Raw genomic sequence first — 25,342 nt, 5'->3', positions numbered from 1 at the left:
AGCTTGTAAATGTAGACCAACCACATACCTTGTCTGTAGAACATTCTGGAAAATGTAAAGGTCTTTGCCCAGAGTTTTTTTTTTATTATTTTGGATCAAGGGAATATTAAGTATTTCTTAAGATGTGTTTTCACACTGGTTTGATTGCATTTGTAGGTTAAAATTTGATCACAGAACAGTCTTGTCTGCCTCTGTTATTTTTGTCAGTTAAGTCTAATAACATGCTGCAACATAGCAACCACCAAAGATACCATAGCAACACCAAAACAGCAACCACGTAGCAGACAGTTAGCATCATCCTACCATGACCTGGGATAGCCATGGGTTGGAGGCATTTTAGCTGCAAAACCACCATGCATTTTCTTCAGTAAAAGCCCTTTTCTAGTTTTTAATCATTGTTCTCTAAATACCATATGCAAGGGGTCACCAAGCCCCTTTTCCTGGAGAGAGTTAATCAGCAGGCTATAGCTCCAACTGCTAAGGTGCCATCCTGGAGATAAAAGTTCCTGTTAGACCCTTTTACACAAAACTTTTTGAGCACTTTATCATTCATTACAAGCCTCTTAATTCAGGAAATGTAGGTAAAAAATATATATTTAAACATCTGGAGAAATATTTGTGTTCATCTTGCTGATCATTATGTTGTAATTAGATCAATAAACTTAAGCTGAAAAGCAGACCAAGCATCCTGTGGAGTTCGGATGCAGCCAGGCAGGTGGCAGTTCACTGTTCAGATTATTTTGATATGTTGTGTCTTAATACTTATTTAGAGCTCTGTGATTTAAGTGGTATTTTAAACAATGTTTCTTATTTTCGCCCCTCATTAAAGAGGTATAAAGCCCAATGACTGAAGAGAACTCCTCCTCTAATGCTTTAATTCAGCTTTGGACTATTTGGCAGAGATAGGGTGCGGGTGCTACAACCCCACAGAAAGTAATTATTGCTCTGTCTGTCACATTAGCTTCACTGTGGTCCAAACACAGCCTGTTAATATTAGTACAACAAAATGCATCACACACACACTCACCCTCACACAAACAGAAGTAGAACCAAAATAAAATCAGACAGATAAAAATGGAGTTCCTAAAGTTATATTACAGGTAATCGTTTTGTCTCTAATCAGAGTATTAATAAACCATGTGCGGTAAATAATGACCCAATATTTTTAGCTCAACTGTAAGCTTAGTTTAACTCACCATTAAAAATGAACAATTCTGCAGTGGTGATTGTGAATGGAATTTAAAGAGGCAAAATGGAAAGACCAATAATTGAACTCCGTCTTGATTATTTAGGTATTTTGTGTTTTTGTGGGGTTTTTTTTTAAATACTTTCCTTCACACAAATTTAACCTACAGGTCGCTGACATTTATGATTGTAAACACTCAAGATTGCCAAATTAATTTTGTGCAAATCATTAGAATTAAAGTGGTTTGTAATGTGCAACATAGTCTCCACATGTTGTTCCCCCCGCTACTGTAGATCACAAGCATTGTGTCTAAAGGCAGTGCCTACATGTAGCTGAGCTCACAGCAAGAATTCTCTTATCCTGAGATCTTTGTTGTGCCCAGAGCTCTTAGACAGCTATTTCATATTAATGTTTCATTGACTTTGTTCTTTTAAATACTGGCTGTGTTTCCTTTCAGTCTAGCTCTAAGGCATTGTGCATGAAACAGTAGTCATCTACCTAATTTGCTGAGACTGCTTTCGGGGTGTAGTAGTTTGTTAAATTGCTATTTGTTCCCCAGCATGCCTTTGATTCAAACTTTAAGATTTCATTAAACTTGCATTTGAGTTCATGCCAAAAAAGAAAGCAAAAAAGCAAGAGAGCTTTTTTTTTAACTTTCTTATTCATTTAGGATCCTGCCCTTTTGGTATGCTCTTGTTTTGTACAGTGCATTATAAAATATTGCTTTAACCCTAGACAATGAAATATATTTTCCTAAACCAAGATTTTTAATTATTAAAAAATAATAATAAAGCTGACTAATCATGCATGACCAGTTGTTGGCCTTTCCTCATTATTGCATGTCATATTAAAGAGTTCAAATGTTTAGAGGTAATTCATAATGTTAAATTATTTACATTTTGTATCTGTCCGTCGAGGCTTTGGATCACAAATAACTAACTTGACCTCTCTTTTCATAAGTGTTCCCACTTTTCTAGATCAAAAAAGATATTTTGAAATAACAATTTTAACGTGAACCAGAATGATGAGGAAAATATAGGAAGACCTATTTATCCCAAATATCCCACATAATCTAGTGAACATGATAAGCATTTATACAGCATTTGTACAGCAGCAAAGCTTGGGCATGTACTGGGTACCTGATTGTGTGTTTATTAATAAAACTGTTGTTAGACTCATAGGGTAATGCTATAAAAGGTTGATCCAAAACATACGGAACACAGACAAGAAACAACTGAATTTGACTACAGAAAAGGCCTGGAGGAATTTATCATTTACCAAGGGTTCCAAACATCAGCCACTCATTGAAACCTTAAATAATCCTTTTATTTATATTTGTTAATTTGTCCAAATACTTCTTGCTTCACAGTTAATACATTGTTTGTCAAACCCCTTAAATTAAAGCTTCAATTTTAAATCATTTAAAAATCTTTTGTCACGTTTGAAACTCTTATAGCAAATTGGAAGCATATTTTGGCAGGCAGATTCACACACAAGTGTTTTTTATTGGAAGAACCTGTGAGATTCAGTGCTTGGTTTCTGCTGCCAGTCTTTTGGAATCTGTTTTTTGACTAGAAAAACTGTAGGAGCAGACTTCATTACTTTTACATGAATTAAACATCAAACTGCTTGTTTATTCGTGCAAACAAATGGCAACACAGGTGGTTGCCATGCTCCACTTTCACACACATTCAGATAAAAAAAACCTGAGAGGAGATTTGCGTAGCTCCCTCAATTTAATTTACCTGTTTATAATACCTTTTCTTTTTTTGTTTTTGTAGACCATATTTGTGTTCTGTTGTAAACTGAATTAATTGTTAAAAGTTTAACCATATTGCTGTGGAATACAGTTTCACTGCCGCTGTTACTTTTTAGTTAAAAATTCCCTTAATCTGGCTTCAGAGCTGGACTGAAATCATACAGATTAGTTGATCACCTGTCATGTGAAAAGAGCATGCGTGTAAAACCGGTTTATGATCATTAATTAATAAGAGCTCAAAGGAAATACATTTTAACAAGACTGTGCCCAAATAAGTCACGAACAGACTAAGCAGTAGAGCAAACTACTTCTAACTTAAAAGCTAAAATGACTTTTACCTTTGTCTCTTTTTATCTTTTCTTTTTTGCGGATAAAAAAAATAATACAATTAAGATGATAACTCAGGTTTGAGATCTTCTACACTATACATTATGAAACACTGCAAACACAGAGGCTGACCACCAGGAAATGAGAGCAGTCCTCATTTGACTTGCATGCTCAAAGTGGATGTTCTGTAAACATATTTGAATAAATACAGTGCTTTTGACTGCAGTGCAATTTTGCACACATTTGTATGATTGCAGTTGATGATGCATGAAGCAAAAACTGTTCTCCTTAATTAGGAATTTATTTGTATTTCTTTTTCATTTTTACTACAAGATCTTATTGACTCATGCTAACATTTAGCTGCTAGTTGTTTTATTTAGTTGGTCTATTGGTCCAGACAGAACGTGAGGTGTGTAGAGCAGTCACTCTGTTTATATTCTGACTCAGTCAGTGCAGGGAAGATGGGTATATCTAAACCCCCAGTGTGTGTAGTGTTGTGTTTCTCTTTCTGACAGGCTGTGCTGCCTGCATGGGACTGACTGTGTCGACATGCAGGACTAAAGCTTCAGAGTCTGTTTCTTCTCCTTCTTTTCTTTTACTTCAGCACCACCTCATGTTCCCTCACATTTATGCTTCCTTACTGACTTGCTGACACCCTGCTTCTGCACCAAGCACATAAACGCAGCCTCCCTGTGGACAAAAGCTTCAGGTGCTTACTGCCTGATGAGAAAAGGCTTAGGTTTGTTTTGGCCTGAGTCCAGGAATAGTGCTTCTGTATTATTTAAGTAGATAGTCTCTTCTTTTCTATAGTAGTACATTGGTTTGGGTAATGAACATCCACATCTGGTAAATCTGGAAATGTAGAGTTTTGCAGGTTCTAAAAAGTGTATATTTTAGACTGCTCTTTCAGAAATTGAGGCCACGTTCACATTGCTATCCTGAAGTCCAAGAGCGCTGTTAGATAACACACTATTAGTGCTGTGTCTCATCATGTTGTGCTCAATAATATCGGCAACATTTCTAAATATCGTCAAATATCGTGCCAGATCACCCACCCCTAATTATCACATCAGGGTACTACTTTTTTGTTGTTTTGTGCAAAATAAAAATTCACACTTCTCATTTCCCGTTTTATATCTACTAGAGACAGATTATATCTGTCCAGTATCATTTATTTTAACTTTTATCCTGGATATATATAGATATTTAGATTGCATTATTTCTATCATGACATTCTGGATCTCTGACTTCTGTTATGAAATCAGATAAAATAAGATTGTATTTTTTAATATCTTAGTTAGGAGTTTACCATCATATCGTATGCAATAATACAATTTATTTTTCATTTTGTTGCAGTAGTGTATTCTTGAAATTTAGATTTTTTTTTTTTTATTACATTTTTTGTAATATCGCCAAGAGTATCGTATCGTGAAAATACCATGAAATATCGTGATATTATTTTGGGGCCATTATATCACCCACCTCTACACAGTATGTGGAATGTGGAATGCAATAAATTGTGCTTCTCAAAGGTTTTTTTTATATTATTCTGTATTCTGCTTGGCTGCACTAATTTCCACCAAGGTAGATAGTAGTTTTTTGTGCATTTGGTGTGGACCTTTACCTCATGCTACCTTACTCTTCCTCACTCTGCCTCCAGCCTTGTTATGTCACATGATCAGTCTGCAGCGTGAGGCGCTCCCTCTGTTGCTGTACATGTGGAAATGTGATTTGAGTTTGCTGTTAGTTACGATGTAATTGCAACTCTTGCAAAGTGTTTATCATAAAAACTTAAATCATGGTAAATCATAGGATTTATCTTACAGCTGTAATTTGGAGTATGACAGTTTTTTTCAGTAAGGGGACATTTGTGGGTGTATTGTTGACTGGTTGCGTATCACATTTTTGTAAACCTGATTTAAAATGCTCTGGCCGGTGTGTGTTTCTTATTTGTTCCTTTCTGTTTTTGCTTCTTTCTCTTTATCTGCAGAAAACAGCGGTTCAGTAGAGAGTATAAATGTCAAAGAGTGGCAGGATGGCCTCCGAGCACTTTTACCAAACATCAACATCAATTTTGGTGGGCTGCCAAACTCCTCGTCTTCCTCTTCCTCCTCCTCCTCTTCGTCCTCCTCGTCCAGCGTGAATCACACAGGGGGCATCACACACAGCCTGAGCTGGGATGGCACAGCAAGCTGGATGGACCCCGCTATCATCACAGGTATGCATGTACAAGTTTATGATTTTAGCCTTTACTGATTTGACTCTAGTGAGCAGATATTTGACAGAAAATAAAGAAGTGTTTAAGAGGCAAAGACCTTTTTTTATTAATAATAATTTATTTACCCCAATTATCCAGTACAATTATCCAAATATTATCTAGTAGTGTTTATTACTGAGTGAATCGATTCGATTGGATTCTGAGAGTGACTGTAAAATGTAGTATGTAGTAAATTGAAATGTATTAATTGTGTAGAATTAAAAAAATTAGAGAAAGATTGACCCATTCTCTAAAAATGAGCTTATCACAGTCACGTAAAAACCTTGTATTATTTAAAATTATTTTATTACTGTATTTTTAAATTAGCTTTTCAATAGAAAGTAAAAACCTTTTTAACTTTCAGTTAAATTTATTGTTAACATTTTATTACGGGAATTTTGAAGCTCTTCTAATACTCCATTAAAGCAAGGTAAATCATAATTGCTAGGCGCACACTGTGAAAAATGTTAAAACTTGGAGGTATGAAGATTTTGTAAGAAAGTGACAGTATTTAATCTTAAAACTGTGCAATTTATTGATTTCCCAACATTTAATCAGTGCTAATGTACAAACCTAGAATATCCACACAGAAAAGAAATCTTATGTCTCCTTCTTAGACCTAATATCCCTCAGTCCTTATAATTTTCCATGTTTTCCCGTGTAATGCAGAAGGCCCTGGATGACATTTTCTAAGTGTTGTTGTTTGGCCTGTTTTTTTTTTTTTTTTTTTTTTAAACCAACAAATGGCATATACAATTTGCTTTGTAAGGAAACAGAAATAAATAATGCATTTAGGCATTTAAAGCATTTTTATTTTTTGGTAACCTTTTCAGTGAAATGTCAGAGACGTAAAGCTGTTTTGTGGGTCACAGCAGAGGGCACCTGTTCCAGATCAATTTACCCTCCTGCAGGTTTAACTAGACCGACTGTACAGTGTACGAATGCAGCCAGGAGAACAGAAGCTGCCATGCTTCCACAGTACCGGGGAGTGGACTGTAATACCATACCAGCTTTACTCCTCTTTCTAGATGATCATCTTTGGCTCTCAATCAGAAAACATTAGAAAGTCATTAGTAGGCAGTGGGTCATATCATCCTAAAATAATATCTGAATATTTAGTATATCTGTTGGAGACATTTTGCAGAATCAAAGCAAATATCTACATTAGACTATTTTGTGAACAACATAAACATACCAAGACTCTTGATTTTCTACAGTATTCACAATCATGAAAAACCTGAAACAGTCACGGAATTTAAAAACGGCACATTTCCAGGCCTGGATAAGTTAAAAAAAAAAAAAAAAAAACACCTAGAAAGTTGTGAAAAGTCATAGAAATTTTGTCTACAAATCTTTTGTGTTTCAGTTTATCAATTGCGAAAATCTGTTTTGAGCTAACAAATATGTCGGCTCTGAGTTAATTGTTTTTATTTTTAAATCGTATGGTCATAAAAATTTGCCCTGAAGGCATGGAAAAGTCATGGAGAAAATCATGGAAATTTATTGGTTAAAACGTGGAAAGTAAAATATAAAATTATTTAAATTTAAGAAAATAAATTATGTGAAATAATTTGTGATTTAAATGTAGGTGACAAATTTATATATATATATATATATAATTTTTTTTTCTCTCTCACATATTATTAATTTGTCCAAGTTTGACCCAAGCGTCTTTCAGCGTGATTCACATATGACCTATTTTTGCATTTTTATTTTGTGACGTTTAAGAAACCTAGATTAAATCTCATAACTCTCCCTGACTCACTAAATCATTCACTCTTTTTGTTTAATTAAAGATTAGCCCTAAATCCCTAAAAATAAAAATTTAGCAAGTGCAGTAAAATGACAAATATTTTTACAATGGATATGGGATTTTGTTGTGTGTAGTTGAAATAAATATACAGTTATTGTGTATAATGATGCGTCGTGGCCCCCCATTGTATTAGACTATTTAGCTGTGTTTAATGGAGACGTCACTGTTCTGACATTAGGATGTGTGAAATACTAGGAAATTGTAAACAGCTCAACACTAATTTAGGGAAGTTGATGCAGCTCAATGTTATAAAGATACAGAGAAGTTGGTGTAAAGTACAGAAACAGCCACCGCTAGCTGCAGCTGGATCTGTGATCTGCATGGAAGTCACGTCTGTTGTCTGTGTGTTGGTGGCGGCTGCAGGGCAACATCCATCATCTGTGGGAGGTTTGAAATTAATGACTCGCAGCAAAACCTCCGGGCACGGAACATTTCAACTTCCTTAAACTGAGCGAGAAAAAGGTATCCAGTAACGTCCTGTTTCCATGGTAATTAATCCCTTAATGGCTACTCAATATATTTGAGTGCCCTCCATGGTGGCCTGCGTTCTGAGTAGACTTGAATAGACTTGAATGGAGGAAAATAGACACCAAGACCTGAACTTTACTGAGCGTCTCAAGTTCAATCAACTTAGTCTACTTTAAGTTTACTTGAGCTTGAACTTCTGCTGACTTGCTTTATCCCTCCTCTGTGCTGCAGGTATCCCAGCATCCTCGGGCAACAGTCTGGAATCTCTTCAGGACGACAATCCTCCCCACTGGCTCAAGTCCCTGCAGGCCCTCACAGAGATGGACGTCCCCTCCGGCTCCACAGTGCCCCCTCAGCCCCCTCACAACACACCCTTCGGTGCCCAGGTGCCCCTCCACAGAGCCAACTGGACCCCCTACCCACCCACAGCCTTGGCCAACCCCGCCAGCCAGTTCCACTCACCTCCCCCAGGCTTCCAGCCAGCCTTCAGACCCTCAGCCCAGCCCCCCACAGACCTGCTCCAGAGCGCTGCCATGGACCGCCACTAGGGACTGTGAAACTAAAACTAACACCATTTCCTTTACTGTGAGAAAACTCAACCAACACAGGAAGCCGAATCAGTACAAAAATACAGAACTGTTAAAGTAATTATAAGATTATGTATTCTTTTTTTCTTCCTCCTGGTCTTTTGAGCTCATTTTTTAATCTTTCTTGGTTTCACACTTTTCTCAGTTTACTCTGTTAAAGTTGCCCTCGTACTCTGTCCCAGCATTCCAGGCCTATGTAATCATAAAAAACAGAAGTAAATAAAATCTCTGAAGAGCCACATTTAGGTAGTATATAGGAGGAGGGAAAGAATTAGTGAAAGAAAAAATATTTATGTGAATTATATTAAATAATAGCTGTGTGGAAATCATATAAAAGTGATATATATGCATTATTGAATTCTTGGAGAAGGTTCCATTGAAACAATGGAGCATCTTGAGCGTTGAGATTACGATAAACATTTCTGCCTTTTAAAGCTACACCAAAAAAAAAAAAGATCAGCACCCATTTTACATCTACCTGCACAAAGATAAAGCTGCTTTCCATGAGTTCTTAAGGCCATGGCAATCATTTAAAGCAATCAAAAGTTAGGATTCAGAAAACAGGGTTCTTTCTCATTCTTAGTGCTTTTTTCTTCCTTTTTTTTTTAAACTTCCATTTAAATCAAAATCATACTTGACTGAGAGAAAAAGGGAAATCAGGAGTGATTTTCCACTCAGTATAGATGGTTATCCTTCCTGGTTGCAGCTGAGAAGCTTTTCTGTGGGGTTTCCACCACAGTTTCCTTGTGCATTGTGGCTATTTTGAGCCCTTATGAGCCAACCCTTAAAAAAACAAGCCAGGTCTGCTTTGGACCATGCCTCGTTTTACTGGGTGCCGCCTTTACTCAAGCCCTTGCTGACCCTCCTGCCAAATGATTGGTACCGGGTCATTTGCTCAAGAGGCTCTTCAGTTGCAGCTCTGCATTTAACCTCTGTATCAGAGGGCAGTGCATTGCAAAATCAACAGAATCCTCAGTTGTGCAGAGCAGGGAAGCTGTAAGAGCCTATCAAGCAAAGGGTGGGTGTAGCAGACGGAGCACCACTGTGTGGTGTCTTTCACAGCTGCTCCTACCGATACCTGAAGACATCCAGAAATAGTGAGTGTGTGTGTTCTAAGGGTTATGGGATTCCCCAAGGAAAACAAGACGGATGCAACACTTTTGTTATAAGGGTTCTGGGGCACATTTGCTGAGTTTGATGTATGTTAAAAAAAAAAAAAAAAGACAGATAAGGAACAAATTGCACAAACCAGAAAGTCGTAATGCATCTTTTCTGTTTGTGCGGTAATATCAGAGAGAAAAGAATGAACGCAAGTCATTTGTACTTGGTGGTAACTGGGAGTTTAATTGATTTGAATGATTGAAAGTTTTGATCAAGTGATTGTGTGCGAAAGAAAGCGGAGCTGTTATATTTTAAAGATATATTTGATCATTTGACTTCAAGGTTAATTTGATTTTCAGGTAAATGTTAGCATGTAAACACCTGTTAAAAATATAAGCAGGTAACATAGATGGAGATAATCTGGCCACACTAATAGTGAAAGCTGGGATAGCAGTACTGGTAGGCAACAAAACCAACCAATCAACCAACCAACAAAAACAAAAAATTCAGGCAAACGCCAGAATCTCAACTAGGGCCATACGAAAACCACTCTCCCTCCATCTGCCTCCCTTAATTTTCTTTTAACGGTCTTAATCCTGTTTCAGCTGTGTAGGTTCTTGCCAAACTGTTCAGTGTTCAACAATTCAAGAAGAATGATTAACCTAAATCTCAAAAAGAAGCCGATACAGTCTAACTCTGGGTTTTCCTCAGTGCTGAAACAATGAGAGAGTTTAAAATGAAGAGGTAAAGGAACTGTACCTCTCTGCAGGTCTGGAAGAAGAAACAAACCAATCTTAAATAAAAGAAAATAATGAATCCGGTGTTTCTCCTACTTTTATCTCTTCTGTTTGTCTTACAGCCACACCATGAAACACAACACCTACACCTTCTCTTTTCACCTGAATTCCTGTAAGAGAAACACAAAGTGGAGAAAATGTCTGATGAGCCCGTCATGAAGGCCTGTTTATTATTATTTATTTATTATTACAGGTAAACAGATGTTTTATGAGGTGTTGTGATCAACAGTTAAGGTCAATAGTGGTGTGCTGGTGATGAAATTTAGCTGTAAATGTTAACATGTTAAAAGTACATGCACAAAGTGGACAAATCAGCTTATTAGGAATGTCACTGCATGATTGTGATTACATAGTAGACCAATTTCTAAATCCTGAGCCCTGCTCCCACCCACAGTGTAGACATTTTGGCCAGGTCCTGCTCACAGTTCCACATACTTTACAAATACATAATTTTCTAAAATAATATTTTTTACATGTTAATTTTATTGTGGAGCAGGCTTTTATTAATAAACACAAAGCAATACTTAAAGTATTAGTCTCTGCTGCAGACACCATATTACAATTTAAATATACACTTATCTATAAAAAAAAGATGACTGAGCGTCTACAGACTTTCTGTAACGTAAAACACACTCCTCTGTTCTGCTCTTTAACAAAAAATACAGCTTCCCTGTTCTGTTGAGAAGGTCATCATGACCTTTTTTCATGCATTAACTGAATTAGCTGCTATGGCTAGTTGGTTTCTATAGTCTGAATCAGTTAATAAGTTTAAGTTAGAGTGTTTTCCCTTTGTTTGGTTTGGTTTCACACAGGCATAAATGTAAACGCATTAAACTATGCACTAATAAACCACGCAAGCACATAGTGTGTTTCCTCTGATTGGTCGGAGCAGTCTGGTGCAGAAGCAAGACAGTAAATATAGTGAGAAGAGTGTGTTCCAGTGCGTATATATGTGCAGTTAAAGCCAATATAACACACAACGCTGAAATGCAGTGCTTTCAAACGTAGATGTATACTTAAAAAAACGTCGCGTCACACGAGTCACATGGCTGAGTGTAGTGAACTCAGCACAGACCGTGCATGTAAACAGCATGGAGCAGCAGCAGAAACAGCGTTTGTTCGTAGCTGTGGTAATTAGCATTATCTGGCTAATATATCAGATTCAACTCAAACTGCTTATCAGCAGTTTAGCGCAAATAAAAGAAGTATTTTTGATAGCTGGTTTGAATCGAGACCGGATTACGTTCTTCCCACAGTCGTACCACTCCAACCAGAGTTCGTTTCGGACCAGACAGAGATTATTTCCTCTAGCAGGTCTCGTTCTGATTTTGTTTTGATTTGCACCCCAGTGCGATTACTGTTTTCACACCTGCTCAATCAAACCGCGCTAAAGGTACAAACAAACCAGAGTCCAAATTTAAAATCTTTCCCCATTTTCTCCCAATTTTGCTCAGCCAATTATCCAACCCACTCATTAGGACTCTTACAATTAATAGTAATGCCCCAACACACCAGGAGGGTGAAGACTAGCACATGCCTCCTTCGACACATGATGCCAGCCACTGCTTCTTTTCGAGCTGCTGCTGATACAATAGCTCACAGATGCCTTATGCTGCGGACATCATCTTTTGGAGAGATGTGGGGAGAGAGAGCACCATCTACCCACCCGGAAAAATTGAGCATATCTTTGCCATTTGTCTTTGTCCTATGCTTTGATTTTAAAGGATTCACTAGAATCATTTAAGATAATTCTAAAAGAATGATTCCAGATTAAATATCCATCCGCTATCAGTCAGCGTAGTGTCCATGTTGTCAGTCTGAAACCTTCTAGTTCCAGCCCTTGTCAGAGCCGATGAAGGGCGCGGGCGGAAAATGGAACAGAGGTTCTCATTGCCTGCTCCAGTGGGCGTCGGTATCAACCTCCGAACTAGAGGGCTTTGAATGCTTTTGATGTCGGCCAATTAGCTCAATGTGAGCGAGGAGGCAGCAGCTGCCAGATAATGTCAAGAGTGCATTAGGTGTTCGCTCGGAGCTTTCCGCTGTGCGCTCGGTGTTCAGCAGATCACAGTCGTTGCTCTCTCATCTTGCGGAAATTACCGAAAGTACTGCTGGAGCACCAAACTTAAGCGTACATCTACATTTTTGGAGGACATTTGCATGTATCCCAGCTCCTAGTTGGTGGGAACGCGCTGTTTGAGTACAGATTTGAGGCATACAGAGCTTTTATGAAGGTTAAGGTACTCCTTAGGCAGTGTGACTGATATATGATGCATCATCGACAAGCTACTGTGATCCAAATGAAATATTTTCGAGGCAAGAGACACGAGCTAGACAGCGCTAAAATTAGCCATAGGCTGTGAGTGGAAGCGGCTGTTGGTAGAAGTGCAATCAAAGCTGAGAAAGAAACGTTGCAAGAATATTTTCACCAACTTTGCAAAAGAGATTTTTTTTTTTTTTTTTTAGATGTACGACTCTGGATAGGGAGCAAATATAGTCATCATTGTTGGTGTACCACTCATCCAACTCTTCACCCACCAAACCCGGCATCATTCAGCTGCTCCCAGTGTGGGCTAGTAAGAAGACGGTTGAGCAGAGTGCTGGCTAGCTCTCGGTTGAAATGTAAGCTCTTAAAAAATACATACATACATACAAAACATACTTGTCTAGCAGGAAACCCTACAGCCCCATGGGCCTTTGGTGGATATGATTGTGGAGAAGACTGCCCTGCTGCTGAAAAACAAACACCAGATTCTCTAAAGCTGGTCCTCTGGATGGTCTTCAGGGACTTCAGATGGTTCACATGTTCATATCTCTGTGTTGTGAGTGTTGTGTGTTGAGTTGGAGGGAAAATGTAGACCATTTGAAGGTCCCTGAGGACTGGCTTGACAACCGCCGTCCTCATAGATGGATAGAATGTTCAAGAACCACACCAGGATTATTTTTCGGAAGATTTTAGGAACATTTTTCTCTTCACCCGAGAAGAGTACATTTTGAATGACCTGTCATAGACACTTGTAATGTCATTATTACATTATATTAAAACAAAAACCATATTTCTGAAATGTCGCATTTTGGCCGGGAAACTACCGTATTTTACCCCTCTTTCCCGTCATCCTCCAGTATTAAAATTTTCCTGTAAATTTTCTGTATTATTTAAGCAATGATGCACAAGAGGGAGTGCTATAACGTGTACAAACCTTGAGTGTGTTACTGTGATTATACCACAGTTCATTAACACTGTTTATTAAAAGAATTTGAGTCAAAGAAGATGAGAGAATATGATCTGACAACTTAAAATTGCTTTTTAATTGCTGCTCTGCTTGTAGCTGCGCTGTTTGGTTTGTAAGCGCTGCATCGTTGCTAGGTTCCCTGTATGTGGTGGAGTAACACAGGAAGATCTTTGGTTACAGTGCATTACCGGCTGATAATGTCACTCATGAAACGCCTCTCAGCCAATCACATTGCAGGGTTGGAACTAACTGGGGTATAATATAATTTTTTAAGTGCAAGTGGCAGTTCTTGCTAGGTTAGTGCTGACAGCGGGAACAACCCTGGAAGGATGAGCGATGGATAGATGGGCAAGAGAGGGCATTCCTGCCAAAAAAAAGTGAAGACTTCAAGTCCTGCTGGAAAATGAAATCCGCATCTTCATAAAAGTTATCAGCAGAGGGAAGCATGAAGTGCCGTAAGATTTTGTGGGAAAACAAAACTACACTGACTTTAGACTTAATAATAAAACACAGTGGATCAACACCAGCAGATGACATGTCTCTCCAAACCATCACTGATCATCAGTAAATTTTACATTTTATTCGGAAATTAAGGGAGCAGAGTCTGGAGGAAGAGTGCAGAGACACACAGTCCAAACTGCTCGAGGTCTAGTCTGAAATTTACACAATCAGTGATGGTTTGGAGAATCATGTCATCTGCTGGTGTTGATCCACTATGTTTTATATTAAGTCTAAAGTCAGTGCAGTTTTGTTTTCCCACAAAATCTACCAGCACTTCATGTTTTTTTTTTTTACGGAGATGCGGATTTCATTTTCCTGCAGGACTGGAAAACACACTGCCCGTACTGCCAAATGTACCAATTGATTTTATATAATATTCTAATTTTCTTAGACACTGATTTTTGGGTTTTCATTGGCTGTAAGCCATAATCATCAACAATAAAATAAATAAATGCTTAAAATAGATCACTAATTAAGTAATACTATCTAATACATCTATATAACATATGAGTTTCACATTGTGAACTGAATTTTTTTGTTGAGTGTTAACGGGATGGGGCATCACCTACCTTTTTTTTTTTTTTTTTACGTAGCACCATACAACCAAACTAAAATTTTTTTTTAGTAAAAGTATATTTTCTTCATTTGGTACATTTGGTCTAAGTAAGTTTTTCAGTTTTGTTGTTGTTTAACACAGTGTAATAGCAGATGCTCTGGGACCCCCCCCCCCACCTCCATGCTCCTGCAGGTCCTCTGCTCATTACATCTTCTTCACCTTGGTGAATGATGTGAGGAATTGCTTGTCAAACCCAAACCCGAGAGTGGACATGTGTCGTCACAGCAGGAAAGATACTGACTTTGAGAAGTTCACTGGGCCATTAAGGCCATTAAAGAAGATGTATTTTTTTTTTGACAACTTCACAGCGTGACCCGAATGCTCTTTAAAAAGTTCTCCTAGTGAAATAAGTGGTGATGGTTCACGCTGCACTAATGAACGAGTGAGGTGTTAGAGGATTCTGCGCTCGTTCTCGCGCTGGTGGGCCGTGAGTAGTGTTGGCCTGATGGCGTATTTCAGAGCCAAAGTGGTGTCTGAGAGTGAAATAAATAGGTAATCAAATGCAAGGCGAGCGCTCAGGGTCGGGAGATGGCCTCCAGCTTCTTGGCCTTCTGGTGCACAAATCAAGAGCTGTCCTGTCTTAATCAGCACTGGGTATTCATAGCGGTGCACCCCATCTAAACGCTTTCATGAAGAATTCATTAAGCCTCAAACATCAGCTTTTCATCTCTTTAAATGAGTCTATTAGTCCTTTTGTTCTGCTGCAGTGTACCAGCAGCCGGCGAGACCCAGCTCACGACATCATCTCCAGCCTGTTCCTCTTCAGGAAGATGTGATTTACAGTTTGATGTGAGCATTTATCACCATTATTCATCATTACTCATTATTATTATTTCTGATTACAGGGTGGGGTTTGATCATGTTCTTCAGAAGTGTCTTTTGTTGTGTGTCTAGTTTAACACATTTTTTTAAGGTCCTTATGCACCTTATGTATGAAGTCTACCAGTCAGAAAGCCACTCCACTGAAGTACAGCATCATACAGGAGTTTTAGTTTAGTTCTCCAGCAATTTTAGCATTAGCTGCTAACTGCGCTAAGTGCAAACTCTTGGACTGTAGCCTGCTGCTAACCCTGGCTTGCACTGCTGGAGCAGCATAAGCATTAGCTACTAACCATGCTAACCGCTAGCTCTTTCAACAGTCAAAGCTGAGTATAATTGGCCTGTAGCCTGCTGCTAACCTGGGCTAATACTGCTGGAGCAGAATTAGCATTAGCCGCTACCCACACTAAGTATTAGATTTTTGGCCGTTCAGTGGTGAGTATTATTGGCCTATCCTGCTGCTATCCTCGGCTATTACTGCTGGAGCAGCATCGTCATTAGCCGCTAACCATGCTAAGTGCTAGCTTTTTTGCCATTCAATGGCGAGTATGTTAAACTGTAGCCTGTATGTTTACTGTGTTTAAAAAATCTAAGTGGGATTAACCACTATCTAATATCGCCCTGGTTTACCAAAACACTCAGGGTTCCTCAGTTTCCTAGTGCTGTCGGGTGGCATTTACTGTTAGCTGCTAATCCAAATGCTGCTGCACCCAGCCTTAGTGGAAATCTGGAAATCTAAGCTTACTGTAAATAAACGGAAGCGCTTTAGTCACCAAAATAAACAGGTTTCAGGAGAGACATCTGTGTAGATTAACATCGAGCACTCGTTTGACTTTAAAAGAATTACAGTTTTGTTTACTTAGCTTAGCTTGACCTAGCAATGAGACTTAAATAAAAGGAAAAGTGTATAATAGGTACTTTTAAACATTAAACAAAAGTACAGTACTGCAAATGTCTGTGGCCCCCGTTCGTTAGTTCAATCTCTCATCAAAAAGCCCATTAAATACAAGTTTTTCTTTTTTAATGAGATGCTTCTCAGGAGATTAGATGTAAGATAATTTACAGTAACCCACTTGCATAAAAAAGTGGAAAGTCAAAGGAAAAAAACATGAATTTTCATTGATTTGTGAAAAGATTCAGAGAAAATGAGACTCGTAACAAACTGGTGGACCAGTAAAGAGATCCTGGTTCCTATTAGATGAGCAGCATTTAAAGCTTTGGAAATAGAGAGAGGAAAAATAAAGCACCACTCTTTCTTGTTTCCTGTTTCTGCGAGTGGGCAACGCAGCTGATTAAGAAGGTAGCTTCTCCTGACTGGATCTCTGCTCCTAGTCTGGACATGTGAGCATGATGACGACATTAGTGTGGTTTGTGCACTTCTCTGTGTGTAATACAGCATGCCATACAAATAATAAACACACCAATGAGATTTTATTATGGTTTTACATTCCACAGTTTGAACATTTCCAAGATTTCTTTTTTTTTTTGTCAACGTTTTGTACATTTTTTATTTTTATTCACGCAACAGACACGTTACTGATGGAAAAGATTCGATAAATCCTTCATTTCAAATTGAATTGTCCCATAAAAATGAAAGTTGCAGTTTCTGTGATTCTGCTACTATTATACAACATATGAAGAAGAAAAAGTCCCATTCATTCAGACCTTTATACTCAAGTATACTCCCAGTAAACAAACAACCAAACAAAAAAAAGACACAATGCTAATGTTTGGCTGCTTCGATGTAAACACTGACTCAGATCTGATGGAGAGATGGCAACTTTGTTATTAAGTTGTTTACTTCGCCAGTCTTGATGAAGACAGCTGTCATATGTAATCTGAAGTACTAAATGTGTGGTTTGTGTATCTATAAAGCCTGTAATGTAGTTGTTTGAGTGTGGTACTGTAGTAAATGTGTGAATCAGTGAGTTGTATTGATTACAGTCAGCCTCGGGTTGCTGATGCCATATAAGATAAAAGATTGCCAGAACCGCTCTGTCCACAATCTTGCCCTGATCTATGTTAAGCTTCGGAATTGCAATTTTAATCCCTGTCCAGCAAATCCGTCTGGAACTGATGTTGTTCGAGTCCAGCCAACATCAAATTCAAAAGTGCCCTTTGGCATTGGATGCCAGTGCCTGTGCCAGTCTGTGCCAAAGTGTACCTGTTTGTCTAAGCCTCATACAAACCAGCTGTAAAGATGTGATTGATGATAAATAGCTCAGGGTTTGTATGTTCATTTATAAAATGCTCCATTTATGAAATGCTCCTGTATGAAAAGCCTAATTCCTCTATTCAGTTTTCTATTGGCTTTAATTATATGTGTATTTTGATTGTTAGTGTTTTCTTTTCCTTTGTCCATTTCTACATATCTAAGTTTTGAAAGTTTGAAATGATCATAAATCATCTTTAGCAATTGACCAAATATTTTAAGGCGCACCTAAAATCCTTTAATTTTCCCAAAAATCGACAGTATGCCTTATAATCCAGCGCGCCTTTTCCTACCGAATTCTACCAGTCAGGTATTAGGGAGCAGTAAAGCCACTGTGCTAAAGTACAGCGTTATAAGGATAAGTTTTCAGTCAAGTTTCTCCAGCACTAAGACTGGGTGCAGCAGTATTAGCATTAGCTGCAGTGCTAGCTCTTTCGACGATCTTTCGAGGCAAGTGTATCAGACTGTAGTCTGCATGTTTACTGTGTTAAAACAAACTACGTGGGACGAACCGCTAGCTGATAGCGCCCTGAGATACCGAAACACTCAGGGTTCCTCAGTTAAGCGCTATTGGATGGCGTTTACTATGGGCTAGTGCTGTGGTTAGCGGCTAATGCTGCTGCACTCAGCCTTAGTGCTGGTCAAGTCATGTAATTTGAAAATAGCCATTTCCAGGCCTGGATACATTTTGGAAAACTAAAAAAAAAATACCCAGACAGTTTTGGTGAAGTCAAGAAAATTTGCACAATGTGCTACAATGTGTGTTTCCATTTATTGACTGAGAAAAGCTGTTTTGAGCTAATACGCTAATACGTCAGCACAGAGTTGGTTCAGTTATTTAGCCCTACACAATGTCAGCATTGCTCAAAAAATGTTTGTCATTATAGTTTTAGTTGTTTTTTCTTTTTTTTTTGTCCAGGTCTGCTTTGATGTTCTAAAGATCACCTTGTAGACATGGAAAAGTCCTGAAAAAGTAATGGAACTGTATTGGTTAAAAAGTGTATGCACCCTGATAGCTGAGATGTGCTGAGAAATGAGTGTGTTGTGTGCTGGTAAAACATTAGTCCAACACCTCAGCACTGATTAGGTTGGGCAGATGGGTTGGTACAGGCCTGCAGGATCTCTGTCCTGCTTATTTTACCTGTAAGCGAGGAAGCAGCGCACTGTACTCAGGCAGCCGCTGACCCCGTTTACATCGCTGCCTGGTTGCGTAATCCGTGCGGACGGAAATAAATATTTTTCTTCTTAAGTGTGTCAAGGAACACTATCTTATATAAGGCCAGATGGGCTTAATGCAAGATGCCTCTGAGAGCGGATTGTTTCTTTATTTACTTTGCTCATGACCCAGATGTTTTGTGTTGTAAGACTATAGTAGTCGGGGACGCTCCGTGTGGGCTGGGCTGTGGAGTTTTTTTTCTGTCAGATAAGGCAGATTTTAGTGAGTGCCTGCTTCTGGTAAGTGTGACTTAAAAAAAAAATAGGAAAAAACCTGCAGCTCAAGTTAATGTAATTTCATGGCCAATTGCCTTATCAGCTAGCGTCCCAAGAAGCGACCCGGCCTTCCATAAATATCTAGGCCACAGAGTGCAAATGGTTAGAGGCTGGAACTAGAGGCTTGGAGTTTATCCCAAAATCAACTCCCACGTCAGTACTGAACCCGGTAGAGCTGGGCAATACTTACTAGCAATGCTATTTCTCTCATATTTGAGCATCAGTGATTTTAAATTTATTAGAATTAAAATATTCAAATTTAGTTCAGTAAAATGTTCAATAAATCTGATTTCATTAAAATGTATGATACTGTGCAAGGTTTATATTACATTTTATTATATATTTAATATTACCAATAATATTTATATTACCAATTTTATTAGCTAGGATTCTCCTCTCTTTAGCACTGAAAGTTAAAGGCTAGTGCCACATAATTTTTCTGAATTGCCAAAAACATAACAAAACTTGGTGCATTCCCAATGCGTGGTACCTACTCTCGTGAATTTAAGCGTCCTCGACTCTACTTGACATGACTCTCTTTTTGGTAAATGGGACCTGGTTTGTTTTTCACTATTACAGCTCCCTCTGAAATGTAGCTGGTGATGTCACAAAACAAGTCATCACTAAATCATCTTCAGAGCAATGTCACAGTAACAATGGAGTTTCGGACCAGTCAATGCTCTAGACATTTTTTTTTTACAATTTACGTTTTAGTCCCTACTCGGCTCACTTGGAACCACCGGTTCCAGTTATACCAGGTACCAAATTTCCCTGATGGAAAAGCAAAATAAAATAAAAAAGTTTAGGATTAAGTCAGGAAGTGTAGGTAACAAGCACTGGAAGAGTGACAGAACAGAGAAAGCCTAGAGATGGGTAATCCAGGAACAAAAACTAAAAAGTAATTCCAGGATTTTAGTGCCAGAATTTAGTTTACTTGCACCACTCAGAGCTTGTATTTTGTTTTAGTTTTGTTTTGTGTGTTATAGTCTAGGGTGTAGGGCTTGAGAAAAGATCTGGACTGTCTGGGTGTTTCTCTGAAAATCAGATTCCGAAACAAAAAGTCTTTGAAATTGGAAATGCTCATAATGTGTCATTGTCAAATAGCCATATACCATATTTTTTTGCACTATAAGACACACTTAAAATCCTTTAATTTTTTCCAAAAATCGACAGTGCGCCCTATAATCCGGTGCGCCTTTTTCTACTGGATTCTACCAGTCAGGTATTAAGAAGCAGTAAAGCCACTCTGCTGAAGTACAGCTTTAAAAAGGAGGAGATTTTAGTTAAGTTTCTTCAGCACTAAGGCTGGGTGCAGCAGTATTAGCATGAGCTGCTAACCACAGCGCTAACTTTAATCACTGTTCAGAGAAGAGTATATTGGACTGTAGTGTACATATTTACTGTGTTAAAAAAAACTACGTGGGACGAACCGCTAGCTGATAGCACCCTGAGATACCGAAACACTCAGGGTTCCTCAGTTTAGCGCTATTGGGTGGCATTTACTATGGGCTAGTGCTGCGGTTAGCAGCTAATGCTAATGCTAAAGCTGCACGAAGCCTTATTGCTGGAGGGAAGCACTTTACTCACCCAAATAAACAGTTTTTAGCAGAGAAAGCTGTGTATATTAACACCTAGCAAAAAATATGATAATACGGATGATTGAAAAGCTATTATTTTCTAGTAGAAGATCTGTATCTTTCATGGAATAATGCTACTCCATACTGTATATCTCTGGATTCCTCAAATGCTCTCTCAACAGAATGCAGTGAAGCAGCGTGGACGTTAATGAGAGGCATCCGGTTATGAAAGGAATGCTGCGGTGATCAAGGGAGAAATAATGTAATCAGATCAGTGTAAGCAGCGAGGCATGATCTGGGATCAAAAAGGCCCAATAGCGTTAAGGGCTCAGAGATTGCATTAAGCTTGTGCTTTATTTAATGGGTGCTCTTATCTTCCGTTTCGAGGTCGCTTTCCGCAAAGGTGCCACCATTTCTTGGCTGCCACTGTTGCAAGTGCAAATATTAGAAAGTGAAGCGGTCATAGTTTGGGTTGGATGATGGCGCCAATACTCAGTTACTATTGAGTAGGTTATACATAGCTGTGATGTAAAGTTAGTTGTAAACAGTTGAACATATTTAGCACATGATATTAATTTTTTTTGGAGCGTTTACAATTGTAGGAAAACATAATGTTGGGAGTCTTGTCAAAAGACTCTTATTAGTACAGAAATCTTATATTTTCTGTCTTGTCTGGTGGTGTTACCCACGATACTGTCTAAAATGCCAAATGAGTTCAAAAGAATGGAAAGTACCAACACTTACACAATTAGAGTGCTACATATTCAATTCTAATTGTAGGCTAAAACTTTTCCACTGCAGGGAAGAACAGATTTGAGAATAGAGACATGGTTTGCTAACCGTACTCAAACTGTTTTGTGAGAGGGATTATTGGCTGCACATCTGCATCACCTTGTGCCACAGGGTCTGGTGGCTTTCTTAGTTCCATTAAGTTCCAGTACAGAAAGTGTCAATGGATCGTCAATGGTATTTTAAACAATAGGGAGATTGGGATCAGTATGTATGCTCTTTACTTCAATAAGTGTTTCCAATAGATGAGCTAGGCTGTGCTAATGCTGTAGTAGTGATGCCGGAAGAGGCCATTAGCCGGCATGCTAATGCTACAGCTTGACAAGGCATTAGCCAGCCTGGTAACACCAGGTTCTGTTAGTTAGCATGCTCCTTTTTTCCCTTTATGCTAACTTGCATGCTAACACTGTGAAGAAGATATTAATTTGTATCAAATTAGCAAAAGAAATGTAACCATAACAGGTCTAAACCAGCTCAAACGGTACAGTGCGGCCTGTATCGCAGTGTCCCTGCAGTGGAAAAGAGGCCAAAGTTAATTTCATTTCTCCTCAATTTATTGAACAATATATCAGCCGCTGATAAATTGTGCACCTCTAGCCAGTGCCACTGTCTTGTCAGGGATCGTGTTAGAATGGGGCTTCACAATTACTGCGCAGGAAGCGAGCTTCAAATGAGAAAATCTATTGCAAACGCTCTCAGCAGAGAGTCAGCGTGTGTTCCTATCAAATGGAATAAGTGCCACCTCACAGACGAGCTTAAGGCAGCGGCGCCGTGACGCCGGGGCTTCTTTCCATCTCTGCAAGCGCTGTCTAGAGGAGTGACTCGCAGGGACTCAGCGCTTTAGTTCTTTTAAACAGGATATGGCATCTTTCCTTTTCGGTCCTTTTCTGTTCTTCAAAGAACCTACCTATTGTTCCCCCTCAAGGCAGGTTTGGAGTTTGTGTTATTTCATGTGACAGTATTGTTTTTCCTCTCCTCTTCTTCTTCTTCTTCTTCCTCTTCTTCTACTATTACTATAGAGGCCAGAAAATCCCATCCTCCCACACATTTATCTACAGTATGAGAGCAATATGAAGGACAGATACACACACACACACTCACACATACACACATTCATGATACGTGTCAATTTTTAGAAAATAAAAAGGAGACAAACAAAAGTTAGACCACCATGTTAAAAATGTTTGATCCCATTTGAAGATGGAAGAATGGAAGTTCCCTGCCGGGAAAATAAAATGCTGCAAAATCTGTTCTCATGGTTCTGATCTGTATAGTTCTGTTGTTTGTTTTTTTTTAATCTGGAATATTATTTACAATTTGCTATACAGCGTTTAAGAGATACTGGCACCAGCAGACACGCACTCCGTTCCTCGAAATGTTCTTCCATCAGAAAAATGTCTATCTTGTCTCAGAATCTTGTGCACACAGTACTGATCTCTTGCCTGCAACCTAAAGGCCTTGTGGTAGTCTCTCCAGTGTCCAACGTTGACCTTTAGACAGTAAGTCATTTCTACGTGTCCCTGCATTCATAGATCCACTGCTTCTGAAGGTGTCTTCTGTTGCCTGCATTCTGTTCATCACCAACTCCTGACATAATTGGCACTTCCTCCTCCATTCAGTGGTCATACCTGGTGTTTCTCTCAAATTGACAAGAAAAAGACAGAAGAGATCCACAGAAGTGCTGGGAGGTGGCGTTTTCCAGTCTCAGAGCACCAATTTAGCAACATGGAGACGAGGACAAAACATCTAGGAACATCTCTTGCGCATCTGTTGAGCCCCCTGCTGCTGTATTTTCACACACTGATGTACTGAAAGTCTCTGCTGCCATTTCATGCTGTCCCTCTTCAAAGTTCTCGCAGGCAAAGGCTTTAATCTTCAAAGTGGATTTTTTTTCCTGCTTCAATATCTCCACTCTGGCATCCCCCTAAAAGTCCACCAACGCACCGGCTTACGGTGGTGCGTTTTTTTAATGTTTAATTTTCATCTATTTTTCTTTGAACGATCAAGACACTCATTTGCAAATTCACACAAAGATGGCGTCTGTGGCCTTGTGGTCGGTGAGGTTAGAAATGACTCGGAATGAACGCATGATTTGGGGTCATCAGTTGTGTAGTCTTACTATGTGTATGTTCCTTGTACGACGTGTACTGTGTTATACGTCCACATGGTGGATTTTGTGGTAGACGCGGGGCCCCGGCTGGCCCCGGCTTAACACACCGTGCCGTTCTCTTGCCGAGACTTGGGGCACGTGGATCGAGGCAGCGGCTGGACGGAGGGCGCCAGCGTGCAGAAGAAGCCGGCGATGAGCGACAGGCCCAGTCCGCCCCAGGCGCAGAACATGGACCAGCCGTAACCATGGCTGATGTCGTCCGGGAGCCCGTACAGGTAGCGGGGGTAACGAGACAGCTCGAAATTGATCCCCGCCACGCAGGTGCACAGAGAAATGATGCAGAATGTTCCTGAGAAGACATTGGAAAGATAAAAAGAGAGACAGGTCAGTGTGTTTTAGTTACTATCATCAACAAAAACTATTCATCATTGCTGTTGCATGCATCAAGTCTGATATCTCCAAAAACATTTCTTTCAGTGGAGGTGAGTGTAAAGAGATTTTTTTTTCAAAGTCATTTAGAAGCATTTCATCATGACAGTTAGACACAATTTAAAGAGAAGATTTAACTTCTGTTCTATTGAATCTAAATGTAAAAAATAGGCAAAATAGAGCTGCTAGTTTTTTAAAGGACAATTATATAAATAACATTATGGTAGACTGGCATCCAACAATACAGGAGAAGGAAAAAAAAAAGACTCAAGCTTTTTTCCCAACAGCAATGATTAAGTCCAGGAGGTATTTGCAGATGTTTTATTCAGTAATTAAGGCTGTGAAATAGTTATTAAAGTAGTTATTAAATGATAAATAATGTCCTATGAAAAACAAGTATCTCCGTTTGTGTCGATTTAGTTTACTACATAATTTAAACACACAAACTGTCCTTTACACTGTGTCAAAATGTTCCAAAATTATCTGAAATAAACTCTTTTTATATTGACTTCAATTTAAAGTTCAGAAGTTTTTTACTCTCTCCTGTAAAGTTGCTGTTTTGGAGATACATGTCTTTCATTGGACAGCGAGGAAATACTGTAACTAGAAAAGTGCATTTCCCATAGAAACTAAAGTTCAGTAACTGTTGCTATGTGGTTGCTAGGGTACTTCAAGTTCGTTCCACAATGTTCTACAGATGGTTGCTATGCTTGTGCTGAATGGTTCCTGTGGTGTTCCACATAGATGTTTCCTATTGTGTTGGTAGGAGGATGCTCTGGTTTGTACGTGGGTGCTTGGTAGTTGCTAGAGAGTCGGTACAGCAAGTGGTTGCTATGGTGTTAAGTTGCTCCTAGGTCATTTTTAAGGTGTTTTTAAGTGGCTGTAAAGATGCTAATACATTGCTAGGTGTGGTTGCTATGGTTTCCTAGGTGGTTCCTCGGGTGACCCATATGGTTGGTTGGGTGTTTCTAGTGTTTTGGCTGCTGCAAAAAACAATATATGCAGCAAAATATCTGGATAAAAATAATAATATCAATATCAATAATAATATAGTAGAGTATTGCTTTGCTCTTATCTCTCTTTATGAAGCTGGACTCTGGATACATTTAGTTTTTATTAAGTTTGATAAGAAATCTAGTCTACAGAGATGAATGATAAGCACTGAGATGACTCTGAGTACTGGATTCTTATGAACGCACATTTAATTCATATCTGAAACAAAAAATATCCACCACCTTTGCTGCTCATGTACCAGCGTCACAGATAACACCGT

The 25,342-nt window shown here is 38.9% G+C and overlaps 2 protein-coding genes across 2 annotated transcripts in view; one reads left to right on the top strand and one right to left on the bottom strand.

The window, feature by feature from the left end:
- cnot4b (CCR4-NOT transcription complex, subunit 4b) overlaps positions 1-10,314 on the top strand; it is a 36,089-nt gene extending 25,775 nt beyond the window's left edge. The window contains exons 12-13 of the mRNA XM_007259759.4: positions 5,263-5,490; positions 8,042-10,314. Of these exons, the coding sequence (XP_007259821.2) occupies positions 5,263-5,490; positions 8,042-8,358 (545 nt within the window). The 3' untranslated portion in view covers positions 8,359-10,314. The remainder of the gene's footprint in view (positions 1-5,262; positions 5,491-8,041) is intronic.
- A 6,559-nt stretch (positions 10,315-16,873) lies between these two features.
- tmem178bb (transmembrane protein 178Bb) overlaps positions 16,874-25,342 on the bottom strand; it is a 151,874-nt gene continuing 143,405 nt past the window's right edge. Inside the window, exon 5 of the mRNA XM_049473320.1 lies at positions 16,874-23,989. Within this exon, the coding sequence (XP_049329277.1) occupies positions 23,739-23,989 (251 nt within the window). The 3' untranslated portion in view covers positions 16,874-23,738. The remainder of the gene's footprint in view (positions 23,990-25,342) is intronic.

The sequence above is a fragment of the Astyanax mexicanus genome, chromosome 2 (genome assembly GCF_023375975.1).
Source record: "Astyanax mexicanus isolate ESR-SI-001 chromosome 2, AstMex3_surface, whole genome shotgun sequence".
NCBI classification, from domain to species: Eukaryota; Metazoa; Chordata; class Actinopteri; order Characiformes; family Acestrorhamphidae; genus Astyanax; species Astyanax mexicanus.
This window is presented reverse-complemented; position numbering and strand designations above follow the sequence as displayed.